The 13068-nt window shown below is 39.9% G+C and overlaps 2 protein-coding genes across 2 annotated transcripts in view; one reads left to right on the forward strand and one right to left on the reverse strand.

The window, feature by feature from the left end:
• poc1a (POC1 centriolar protein A) overlaps positions 1–12800 on the reverse strand; it is a 62423-nt gene extending 49623 nt beyond the window's left edge. Inside the window, exons 1-7 of the mRNA XM_008282087.1 lie at positions 12746–12800; positions 6643–6727; positions 6317–6488; positions 5894–6073; positions 5570–5677; positions 4951–5066; positions 1474–1607 (exon numbers count right to left, since the gene is read on the reverse strand). Of these exons, the coding sequence (XP_008280309.1) occupies positions 1474–1607; positions 4951–5066; positions 5570–5677; positions 5894–6073; positions 6317–6488; positions 6643–6727; positions 12746–12760 (810 nt within the window). The 5' untranslated portion in view covers positions 12761–12800. The remainder of the gene's footprint in view (positions 1–1473; positions 1608–4950; positions 5067–5569; positions 5678–5893; positions 6074–6316; positions 6489–6642; positions 6728–12745) is intronic.
• Positions 8671–9589, forward strand: b9d2 (B9 domain containing 2). Its single transcript, XM_008282086.1, has one exon. The coding sequence runs from the start codon at positions 8778–8780 to the stop codon at positions 9303–9305; it is 528 nt and encodes a 175-aa protein (XP_008280308.1). The 5' UTR covers positions 8671–8777; the 3' UTR covers positions 9306–9589.
• Positions 12801–13068: the final 268 nt, after the last annotated feature.

Raw genomic sequence — 13068 nt, forward strand, 5'->3', positions numbered from 1 at the left:
TACTCTGCAGAGTACTTAAATATATTTCACATACAGCAGAGTGAAAGTTTTTCCAATCTTTTTCATGCCTCTTATTTAACCTCTGACATCAGTCCTCATCTGACATTATGTCCCACCCAATACTCAGTTTACAGCAGGAGGCAATGAAGCTCCAGGAGATGGTAAACATCTCATCTGTTCATGGGGTCTTTCAAAGACAAATTTTCTTACATATTTAGTTGACGACTTGCTTCCTAAAAAGTTTCGGACTACACTGTGAAAGTCAGCTGTCAGACAGAAGAGCACAGGGACAAATTAACCTAAATTAGCAAAATTCAACCCTGCCAGGTAAGGTCCTCTTGAGGCAGAGTAAACAACACGTTTGTCAGATCCAACAGCAAAACACTTGCATGTTTTCATAGAAAGTACATGCACACAGGTCCACACATCACATAAACACATAAACCTACACACCCACACTGAACAGATGGGGGTCTCTCCCATCTCTAGTTATGCGACTGGAGAGACAATTAGCACTCTGAGTGCTCCCAGCACCAACAGATTGGCGGAGTCACCACTGAGCCAAAAAGAACAGCAACAGAAACCGAGACAAAGTACAGGAGATGACAAATTTGGAGGCGTAAAGAGAGAAGGGGGAAAAAATGCTTTTTTTATCTTGACAAAGAGAAGAGTCTTGGCAAGCGGCTGGAGAAAAATACAGGTGACACAGACAAAAAAGACAGAACGAGAGGCAGGCAAAGTGTGCAGAGGAATAGATAAACAGATGGACCACATGTGGTACTGGCAAGCCACCGATTTCCACGACTAGCCAGCAAGCCAGTCCATCAGCTGTTCAAACAAACAGATACAGTCAGTGAGCCGTCCGGCCAGCTAGTCCAGTCAGCCAAAAGTGAGTACATCAGATGTAGGAGAAAGGGAGGAAGGAGCTGGATGTGGGAAGAAAAGAAGGAAAATGAGGATGATTATGATGGTGCCAGAGTCAGAGAGGTGTGTTGAGGTCTGCGAAAAATACAACAGGATGAAAACTGAGAGAAGGAAGAGAAGAAAAGGAGGAGATGATCCAGAGGAATGGAGGCAGAAACACAGTTCTGTTTCCTTCCAGCAACCCTGAGATGAGTCATCATGAGTGGGTTGCCTGCTCGCCAGGCGAGTACTAAAATACACCACATACAAAAAAGGCATCATACGCACACACACACACACGTACACACTTCAGAGAATCAAACATGGACAGAGGAGATGTCAAACACTCTCACACATAACTGTCCACACTAAACCGTCCACACACACACACACACACACACACACTCACAGGACAAGCAATGCAGACAACAGACTTGACCTATCATGATCATGAACTGAACAGCCAGGCCTGTAGGATATCTAAATAGCATTTGTGTTTCGCGGATGTGTCTGCGTGCATATTTACATGTAGATTTGTGTGTGTGTGTGTGTGTGTGTGTGTGTGTGTACCTGGTGTCCATGCAGTGTATACAGCAGTTTGCCCTCTACGAGGTCCAGTATTTTCATTGTGGAATCGCTGGATGCAGTGATTAGGAAACTGCCAGCTGGGTGGAAAGCCAAACTGTTCACCACACCACTGTGAACTGGAAAACAAATATACACACGGACACACACACAAACACACACACACACCAAGAGGGAGAGAGAGTTAATAACAGGACTTCAACAAAACTTTTGTTACTGTAATTCAACCTGAAATACATCCTTCTGCAAGTTAGTACAAATAGTCACACAAATCCCACATTGCTGAGCAGACACTTTCACTTTCTCTTTCTGTGAAATAAGAATGAACAATTAAAGATTATTCTGATTCACATCAAAATAATCCAACTACATAATCAAATTTTTTATTAATTATGCAATCTAAAACAGATCATCCATCCATTATCTATACACCGCTTAATCCTCACGAGGGTCGCAGGGGGCTGGAGTCTATCCCAGCTGACTCAGGGCGAAGGCAGGAGACACCCTGGACAGGTCGCCAGTCTATCGCAGGGCTACACTTAGAGACAGACAACCAAGCACACTCACATTCACACCTATGGACAATTTAGAATCACCAATTAACCTCATCATGTTTTTGGACCTTGTGGAAGGAAGCCGGAGAACCCGGAGAGAACCCACGCTGCACGGGGAGAACATGTAAACTCCACGCAGAAAGATTTCGGTGCCCCCACCGGGACGTGAACCGGCAACCTTCTTGCTGCGAGGCAAAAGTGCTAACCAACCACCCTGCAGCCCTAAAACAGATCATGAAATACTAAAAAAAATACCTGTCACAATATCCTGGAGGTGAGGTTCTCACCGTTTTCTAACTTTCAGTGCTCTACCTACATTAAAAAAACAAAAACAAACAAAACATATTTAACTTAGAAGATTTGTTTGTTTGATATAAGTTTTCCACTTTGGTGTCCCTCATTTCATAATTCAGAACCTACAGATACGGAAATGTGTTGGACACGCTAAGTTTTCTACTTCACTGGAAAGTCCATTTTTAGTTTGCAGCAGAGGCTTGAAGCTTCAATTTCACAGTGTAAACTGCAAAAATTTAGGCCAAGCAAATTAAGCTCTGAACATAGCTCTACCCTTACAGGACCAAAAAAAACTGCCTTCAGTCCAGATAAGTAGTTAAATTAATAACATAAATCAAGCTAAAATTAGGTAAACTCATTTACTGTAAGTCTGATTCCTTTGTTTTGTGTTTTTGAAGTACATGTTGAGTTTGTTTCCACTGCAGTACAGCTAGACAGGGCCAATGCTCACTAAAACTTGGTTTAAAAAAAAACTAACAAAAAAAAACTTTCTCAGTGGCGGGAGGGTGGCAAGGATGGAAGATTGATTCTTGTCAGATCACATCTTTGGGGCCCTGACAGCCTAAACACTGTGCAGACCAGATTCAAGATGTGGCCTGGTTGCTCATGACGACTCTCGTAGAGGTCAAGGAAACATCATTAAATGTGCTGTTTCATTTGAAAACCCCAAAGTATTAATTTTACTATCATGTAAATTCAAGTGTGAGAGAAAGATTTCACATTTGAGAACCTGAAACCATCACGTTTGGTATTTTTGCTTGAAAAATGACTTAAATGATTATTCAGCTATTAGTTTCACATTGATGCCCCTAAAATAAATTAATCTCGTAAATATTACATAAAAATATTTCAAAAATATATGATTGGTCATACTTACTCAACATACTTCTATACGGTCGTGGGGCATGCTTGTTTTTGTTTTACATTTTTTCTCTCTTTAGCGTTATTTTACAGCAACCCAGATATTGTAAAAAGTTTAATATATTCCTCAAAGGCACTTAAGCAGCACAGATGTTCACCAACACGATTGCAACTGAATTGCACTTCTGCTGTATATCACATCTCTGCAGGAACTAAGAAACATCTGGTTCATATCAACACACACTATTATATCAGCTATAGTAGTCTATAGCAACAAATCGCAACTTCCCCAGACTGTCATTATTCTGACATGTGGTGAATGAGTTCTGGACAAAATGAGGACAGAAGCCATTCAACAAGCGATAGGTCCCTCTGCTGGCGTGTAGATGCAAAGACATATACCAAAACACACTGATACCTCTCGCTGTAAAAAGATGCTGAATAGCTGCAAACATACAAAGAGTGGGAGGGTGTATTCTTTAGTGTGGCTCAGGTTCAAACAAGGACAGAGAACAGCTCAGCAAATCAAAAAAACAGCTGAATTAAGTGTATCATAATGAGATGATATGCCTAAAAGACAGTTCGGCACACCTTTCTCCTACTTCAATCTCTTCAAGGACTAAGGTTTTCCAATCAGGCAGCTGAAGCTATATATTATATACATCTACTTGGAAGTATTTATAGTTACTAATAATTTCCATGGATGTCTAACAGTAACCACACCACATTTTAAACACAATTTTACACAGCGAGTGGAAGAGGAGAGGGGAGGGGAGGCGAGGAAGAGAAGCTTTTATCTTCATGGCCAATCTCCTCAGACAGATGTGATTATCCATTATTAGATCTCATGACTGAAATCCATTTAAGAGAGCTGATTAGAACAATCAGCCTGAGTGGCAGACTGACAAGAAGGCATCAACATTTGGTTTCCTGAATATGCAAGAAATCTTTAATCTTGATTATCACACTAATTATGAGCTTTAACGCTGAATTTTACCTTGGTGCTATTTCAGTTATCTGTGGACCACCTCATCTGCATTTAACGGTGAAAAAATAAAGACCCACAATTTAAAGACAGATTAAATAAAGGTTCAATTTAGGTGGGTTGCAGAGTCTGCTGAGAGTAGATGACCAGACTTTGTTTTCCATTTAAGCCTTTGAGACTAGGAAAAGAACCATACATCCAAAACAAATACAAATTCTTACATGTGGTGTTTAAAAGCATCTATTAGTACAACAGCTAAGAAGTTTTGTTAAAGATTAAAGTCTCCTGAGATGACGATCAGAGACTGAGGGTGTGATGTTTGCAGCTGGAACACTGAACTACGGATGAGTTCACAGAAATCCTGCAATATGTCCTTAGGACTGAGGTGGTTGTAAAAATTTAAAAAGTGCTAATAGTCAAGTCGCACCACTCAGCAGCCATCTTGGTAACGGTAATTATTTTAGGGTAAGACTAGTCCCCTAATTAAATGAATGAGGAGGGAGCCATACCTGCCATTTTAATGACATTGAACATGCATGTGTAGAATCATCAATCAAATCAGATTTTTTTTTTAATAACTTAAAAGTATGGGTTTAGAAAACATTTTGAGTGGCCAGTCTCTCCCTTGTAATGTTTCAGAAGAATTAATACTAAAAATTATTCTGATGCAATGGTTATGTCTAGATTAGATGCTACTTGTGGTTTTTGCTCCATTAAAGGATCATGATCTTAATATTACTTTTATGCAGGTGTTTGAGGAGTGTTTACCTTGATAGTGCTGTAGCATCTTATGGGATCTGATGTCCCAAACCTTGACAGAGTTGTCGGTGCTAGCTGCAGCAATGCACGTTCCACTGGGATGAAAGTCCACACAGTTTGCATAACTTGGAAGAAATAAAAAAAAATTAAAAATTAAAAAACAAAAACACAAAAAACACAATATTATTCTGGAAGGTTAATCAAGATTTAAAAGGCTTAAAAACTTAAGACATTAGTGCCAAACACCTCCTACACAAACATTTTATGAATACCATTTTCTCTTCAATTTAATTAGAATCAAAAACACTTGATATCTAAAGCTCTTAGCTGGTGCTACACAGGAAGCATGTAATGACTGAGTAACTGCTGAGTGCCTTCAGAGTACAGCAACAATAACAGAGCAGCACATGGCTATTGGATCAAACGTCATATTCTTCACTTGTCATTGCTGCGATATAAGTAAACATGCAAGTCTCGTTTCTGATGTTACCAAAATACCAGCATAACAACTGACAAAAAACATACGAATCCTGCTTGTTCCTCCCACACACATCGAGACATTTCCTATGAGATGCTTCCTCCTTCTCCCCCCTCCTCCCAATGCATCATTCTGGTCCCAAGTGCTCACCCAGCATGTTCATAGAAAGAATGAATGCACTCTCTGCTGTTCTTGTCCCACAGTTTTATTGTCTTATCATCACTGGATGATGCAATCAACCGGTCATCTGGAGAAAACCTGCAAATAAAGTATTTAAAACTGTAATCAAAAATATGTTAAACACTAAATAGATAAAGGGGAAAACAAAGGAGAAAAAATTTAAAAGTAATACTTAAGTGGAAATACAACAAACACAATTACAAGTACAAATACCTGCATTAGAAATAATATTTAACTGCAAAAGTTGCATGGTACACAATATTATACAATGATAAATGCATGTGTGTCTCATACTTGGCACAGCGGACCCAGTTGATGTGCTGGTTCAGAGAGAAGAGGAACTTTTGCCTGTGGACGGTCCATACTTTGATGGTCTTGTCATCTGAAGCAGTTACCAGAGTATGTCCGTCACCAGAAAAGTTAACACTGCGCACGGTTGCAGTGTGAGCTCTGAATGACGTTGACTCAGCCTTCCTGTACATACAAGACAATACAAAAATGCAAAATAAACAAATAAAACCCAGTGGGGGTTCAGTAATGTGTGCTTTCCTTTGTGCTGGTAGAGGAACGAGATCAACTATGTTTAACAGAACTTGTTTTGTTGCCTTTATGAGTCATCGTCAGTGTCCTCTGTGGGAGTTTTATGGTGAAACACAATCAGAGTAAGAGAAAACAGAGAAAAATACTGCACAAAAAAAGTGATACTTCAAAACCTACATGCTGGGCACCCAGAGACGTACAGTCTTGTCCCTGGAGGCGGAGGCCACCAGGTGGCCGGAGGGAGAAAAGTGAACTGAAGTGACAGCATCTTTGTGTCCATCTAACCGATACGCTCGCATCTGAGGCTTCATGTTCCAGATCATAACACAAGAGTCCATGGAGCCCGTGGCTGGAAGAAGATGGAGTACAGAGTAGTGGAGTAAGAATATTGTGGATGGCCACAGAGGGCACAGAAAATGTAAAAAAAAAAAAAAAAAAAAAAAAACAAAGACAACAGATTGAGCTACAGACAAACAAACAGAAAAAAGAGCAGTGGCAGTTACCGATCTGTTTCATGTTGCAGCTGAAGTCCACACTTGTCACAGTGTCTCTGTGACCCTTGAAATGTCTCTCTAGGGTTGGATCAGACTATGTGGACAAAGAGAAAGAGACAGATGTGAAAACTTGATATTACACTGCAATGACTAACTGTCATGACAAAGTAGATAAGAAAAACAAATCTTCAAACATAACATCATTTGGTATTAATTATTAGGAGCTTTACACTGAATAACTGCTAATGTGCTTCATCAGGGCTGTGTGGGTGTGTGATGTGACTGACAATGGCCTGGCAACATAAGCAAACCACCCCACAATTATCACACACAGCTAAAGACTGATGATATCCTCTGCAATGACTCAAGAGTTTGTACAGATGACTGTGTGCAATACAGTTTGGAAGCAAATAGCTCAGGATAATTCTTTGACTGTAAAGTATGCATTCTGATCATAATCACTAAATGCCAATGAGAAACCATCTACTTGCGTGATGTCACCAAATTTATCAGGACATTCTTTTCCCTCAAGACATTTAGACATGACACAAACACGAACAAAAAAGGTGTTGCAGTGAAACTGGTGGTGGGCGAACTCCTTGTAGTCGTCTTAGTTTCAGTGTCCTAGTGTTGGCTCACTGTCATGGCTACTCTGAAACTTAAATGCAATTGTTAATGTTATTAGAAACCTTTTTTCAGCTATGACAAGTCAAAGTGTCTGCTGTGAAAAACACCCACTGTTTGTGACACATCTCATTCCAAAACCATGGGCAGTAATATGATACCATAACCGCCTCTGCTCTTCTGGGAAAGCTACTCACCCAATTTTGTGCTAATTCATGAAAAACAGCTTCTAACCTCACAAATACACAATACTGTGTGACTTCTGTGGATGAACAGATAAAGAAAATTAAGCTGTATTGCAACTGTAAACCTTTCAACTAACTTGTATGACATCACAGTTTCTTGTAATAGGCATTGGCAAAATTGGTGATCCCATCAGATTTAGAAATGGCCACAACTTTAGGTTCACGATATCTTTGCCACTCATAAGTTATGACTTTTTGTATATTTTTAAGGAATGTTTAGCTCATGTCTTGGTATTGCACAACATTGTGAAACAGTTACTTTGCATTTACTGTACTGTATGTGACGAATAAATCTCCTGAATCATGAATCAAATTCTTACCCCTGGCAAGCAGAAATCTTGAAATTTGCAGCCCTGCACTTGCATTATATAACAAAAAATTTGCTAGTAAATCCGGTCAGCTGATGTTAATTGTGTGAGCTATACTTATTGTTGGGTAGTTTAATGTAAAACAGCACATCATGGTGTGTTTTATATGCAGAAATCTTTACTTTGTAAAGTGCATACTTAAGCTGTCAAGTAAATGTAGTGGAGTGAAGTATATTATGAAATGGGATAAAATATTCAAGTGAAGTATGATCACGTTGAAACTGTACTCAAGTACAGTATTAAATAAATTTAGCCTCTGAGTATAACACTCGTTATCACTATGCAAATTAGTGTGTTTTGTGCTTTAAAAAAAGAAGGGAAAAAAATAAGTCTGGTGTTGTAATAACTAAAGCCGCAGGGCGGCGTTGTTTCACCGTATGCTTATTCCTAGACTCATTCCTTTTTTGTTTTTTTGTTGTTGTTTTTTGTGGGGGGGCAATGGTTTATTGTGTAATAGATAAGTACAGATGTTGTATGTTTTGTTTTTGTCCCCAGTCCACAATTTTATTTTATTTTTTTTAATATTAAGGAAACGTGTTTTTATCAAATTTTAACCCCGTGTTTCGCCTGGCAGGCAGGAATTCCTTATTTGCGCTACCACCATTACGCTTCACCAGTCAAATTACCTATTATTAAATCAGAATGTTGGAAATACTATGACGATTTAATGTGGTAAAGGTGGGGCTCTGGGTTTCTAAAGCGTGTGCGTAGGACTGTGGGCTCTGACTTGAAAAGAAGCGCTGCCTGACAGGCTAAACTCCGGGCGGTTTGCCAACGAGGCAACAACCGTTCAGGATGAGTTACCAAGGAGACGGGCGCCGTGTTACTCGTCGCCGCTAGCCGTTAGCTTCGGGGATAGACCAGAGTTTCGGTGCCGCATGTTCTGCTTCAGGAGGACGCCTGTGTCATGGCTGAGCTCCATATTATAGGACAGATCGTTGGGGCCAGTGGTTTCCCGGAAAACAGCCTATTTTGCAAATGGGGAGTTCATACGGGAGGAGCATGGCGTCTCCTGTCCGGGCTGAAGGAGGGTCAGACTCAGGTGGATATCCCCCAAACCGGAGACATTGCCTACTGGAGTCACCCGATTGATCTGCACTACGCGACCAAGGGGCTTCAAGGCTGGCCCAAGCTTCACCTCCAAGTGTGGCACCAGGATTCTTTCGGACGCTGCCAGCTGTACGGATACGGCTTCTGCCACGTCCCCTCTAGCCCCGGTCACCATCGGATAAGCTGTGCGACCTGGAGGCCGCTCGGCTCCTGGCAAGAGCAGCTAGCGCAAATGTTTGTCGGCGGAGGTCCCCAGCTCCGCAGCCCAGATCTCATATACAGCGGGGCGGATAGATACAGGCTACACACGGAGGCCATGGGGACTGTGGAGCTGGAGCTCGGCCTTATAATGAGACACTTTGACAAATATGGCGTCGAGAGCTAAGACGTTGAAAACAGAAAAGAAAAAGAAATTAGGGAAATTGTGACTGTTTACATGTTGTGCAGGCCTTGCATTTCCTTGTTAACTTGTTTTTACTGCAGTTCTGTACATTTTTAAAGTACTTTTTACAAACTAGGAAACCCCTCTATGTAAATAAAGAACACAACAGTCTTCACGAAGTTGGTTTCTTGATGATGTGTACTACAACACTCACGGTTATGCCTCAAATTTTTGAAATCTCCATAAATGTGTATCCAATATAATAAATACTTTTACTTGCTTTTGAATTATGTTCTTGAAAATCTTTGACAATTATAAGTTATAAAGTTATTTTCTAATAACTTTGAGTTTTGACATTAATAATCATGAATATAGAGAAAACTGTGCTAATGTTGTTTCATTGATCAAACACTGAACAAAGTGATTCACGCTGCTGAGTGTGTTTAACGAGCTCCATAAAAGATTATCTATGTGGACCACCGGTTTGCAGTATTGCAGAAAGCAATGATAGCTTCATATGTAAATGCACCAACAGTCTAATAACTGGCTACAGCGAGAATACATTTTTTAAAAGCAACCCAAATGCACTTTTGGCACGTGTGCATTTTAAATCAGATCAAGTTTATTGTCATTTCTCTGTACATACACAGTAGTACAGGCAAGATGAGAGAGCGTTTCTTCACGATTCAACAACTTAAAGCAATTTAAATAAAGACTTGGAACATTTAACATATAACTAACTTCTCAATTTAGCACCATAAATTGTACATCTTGCATGCCAAATCTGACTGAAACACTAGAATATTGATGGTCAAACAATGCATTCAACCTGGAGCCACAACATAATTGTGCTACATAAACAACAAAATGATTCCATAAAACATGCTCAATAGCACAGTTTGCAGCAACCTAAATTACCATAACTTATGTGAATACATATCTACTGCTGTAAACATACAGTCTGGTCCATAAATATTTGGACCTTGACACAATTTTCAGCATTTCGGGTCTGTATACCACCACACTGGATTTGAAATGAAACAATAAAAATGTGCTTGAAGTGCAGACTTTCAGCTTTAATTTGAGGGTATTTACATCCAAAATCAGGTAAAAGGTGTAAGGATTATTATATGTGTCCTCCACCTTTTTAAGTGACCAAAAGTAATTGGACAATTGGCTTCTCAGCTGTTCCATAGCCAGGTGTGTGTTATTCCCTTGTTATTTCAATCACAAGGAGTAGCTGGGAGGTCTCAAGTTCGTTTCAAGTGTTTAGTTTGCACCTGGAATCTGGTGATGTCAATTCTCAATATGAAGTCCAAAGAGCTGTCACTATTAGTAAAGCAAGTCATCACTAGGCTGAAAAATCCAAAGAAACCCATCAGAAAGATTGCAGTAACATTAGGTGTGGCCAAATCAACGGTTTGGTACATTCTTAAAAAGAAACAATGCACTGGTGAGCACAGCAACCCCAAAACCAAGGAAAACAAATGTGGTGGATGTCATAACAATCCTTTCCTTGGTCAAGAAAACTCTCTTCAAAACAGTTGGTCAGATCAAGAACAGTGTTCAAAAGGTAGGCATATCTGTGTCAAAGTCAACAATTAAGAGAAGACTTGATCAGAGTGAATACAGAGGGTTCACCACATGGTGTAAACCATCGGTGAGCCTCAAAAACAGGAAAGCCAGATTAGAGTTAGCAAAAAAAACAAACAAAAAAAAACATCTAAAAGAGCCTGTGCAGTTGTGGAACAACAGATGAGACAAAGATCAACTTGCACCAGAATGATGGGAAGAGAAGGGAAGGAACCGCTCAAGATCCAAACATAGCACCCCATCAGTGAAGCATGATGGTGGGAGTGCAATAGCGTGGGTATGTTTGGCTGCCAGTAGAACTGGTTCTTTTATATTTATTGATGATGTGACTGCTGACAAAAGCAGCAGGATAAATTCTGAAGTGTTTCAGGCAACAATACTATCTGCTCATTATCAGCCAAATGCTTCAGAACTCATTGGACGGAGCTTCCCGGTGCAGATGGACAATAACTTGAAGAATACTGCAAAAGCAAAGAGTTTTTTAAGGCAAAGAAACGGAATGTTCTGCAATGGCCAAGTCAGTTTCCTGAGCTGAATCCAATTGAGCATGCGTTTCACTTGCTGAAGACAAAACTGAAGTAAAAATGTAAGAACAAGCATGAAGTGAAGACAGCAGCAGTAAAGGCCTGAGAGCGCATCACCAGAGACAAAACCAAGCGTGTAGTAATGGCTAGAGGTTTGAGACTTCAGTCTGTCATTGACTGCAAAGGATTCACAACCAAATATTAAAAGTGACAATTTGATTCATGATTATGTTAATTTGTCCAATTACTTTTGATCACTTAAACAGGTGGAGGGCACATATAAGATGTGTTGTAATTCCTACAACGTTCACCTGATTTGGATGATACCCCCCAAATTAAAGCTGAAAGTCTGCATTGAAGGCATATCTTGATTGTTTCATTTTAAGTCCACTGTGGTGGTGTACAGAGTCAACATGCTGAAAATTGTGTCAGTGTCCAAAAATGTACAGACCTGACTGAACGGTGGAAGTAAAAAGAACACTGCTTTTCCACGTGAGCAAGGGTTCCTGTCTCAGCAGCACTGACATTGGTTGTTCTGTAAACTTTAAAAATGTGACTAACCTTGAGCATGTACTGTACTTTCATATGCTCGTATTTATCAATTTATTTCAAAACACTATCTGCAATAACTTCTTCACCATGTCACTCTGACAAGAGCAACAAGAAGTGTGAACTAACTTCAACACTGCTACAATTCAGGGTCGAACATTGTAGTTTTTACTCCACTACATATATTATTATCTTTATTTAGTATAACAATATAAATAAAATACAATAAGGTAAGATGCAATATTATAGATTAAGATAAAATTGTACTAAATCAAAGGAGGAGATTCACAAGCAACACAGCAGAACAAGTGTTAGTTCAAACACCTCCACCAGCACTCACTTTACATTTATGAACATAATATGCATCAATAAATATCACTCCAACAAAATACCATTCTGCTTCATGAGTACTTCCACTTTTAGTACTTCAAATACATCTTGTTGCCAACACGTTCGTCTTTTCAACAATACATTTAAATGCATGACTACCAGTCATAACAGATACTTTCGACACTGTGGTATTTGTACCTTCTTTTAACTACATGATCTCAGCGCTTCTTCTCCTCCTAGCAACAAATGTACAATTTATACTTGTCACGGTAAAACTGGGGTTAACGAAGCTGAGGACAAAGTACCCAGATCTTATCAAAAATAGTCACGAATCAGTGCATATATCAACTTTTAAGGTGTCGCCAAGAAGCCGAACTTAAACTACGAATAAGAAACGAACTTCATGACAGTGGCTAAAGTAACAAGTCCCATACTGCTAATACTCACCAGTGCAGAAGTCATTTTCCCTGATAACGGAGACAAACAGCAGGTAAACGCGACGTCCCGCTGTTCTAAGCGTTACAACCGAAATATAACCGTGCTTTGTTACGGTGTTAGGACCAACTGGTTATCGTCCCGTTTAGCTCACCGGCTGGCTAACGTTAGCTAACAGCTAGCTGGTAGTTGCTGACAACAACAAAGTTTAGTTTACGCGCCGCTATTGGGCGCTGAGCAGCTGCTCAGGCTTCTTAAAGGGGAAGTCGGGCCGCTAACCGCGTCTCTGTCGACAAAAACTACCAATAAACAGTGATAATGTTGTACAAAAACTA

This window comes from Stegastes partitus, unplaced genomic scaffold, assembly GCF_000690725.1.
Source record: "Stegastes partitus isolate 25-593 unplaced genomic scaffold, Stegastes_partitus-1.0.2 Scaffold257, whole genome shotgun sequence".
In the NCBI taxonomy this organism is placed as follows: Eukaryota; Metazoa; Chordata; class Actinopteri; family Pomacentridae; genus Stegastes; species Stegastes partitus.

Bases quoted from the DNA above. Each gene is read 5' to 3' on its own strand.
- b9d2 (XM_008282086.1), top strand. From the start codon at position 8,778: ATGGCTGAGCTCCATATTATAGGACAGATCGTTGGGGCCAGTGGTTTC.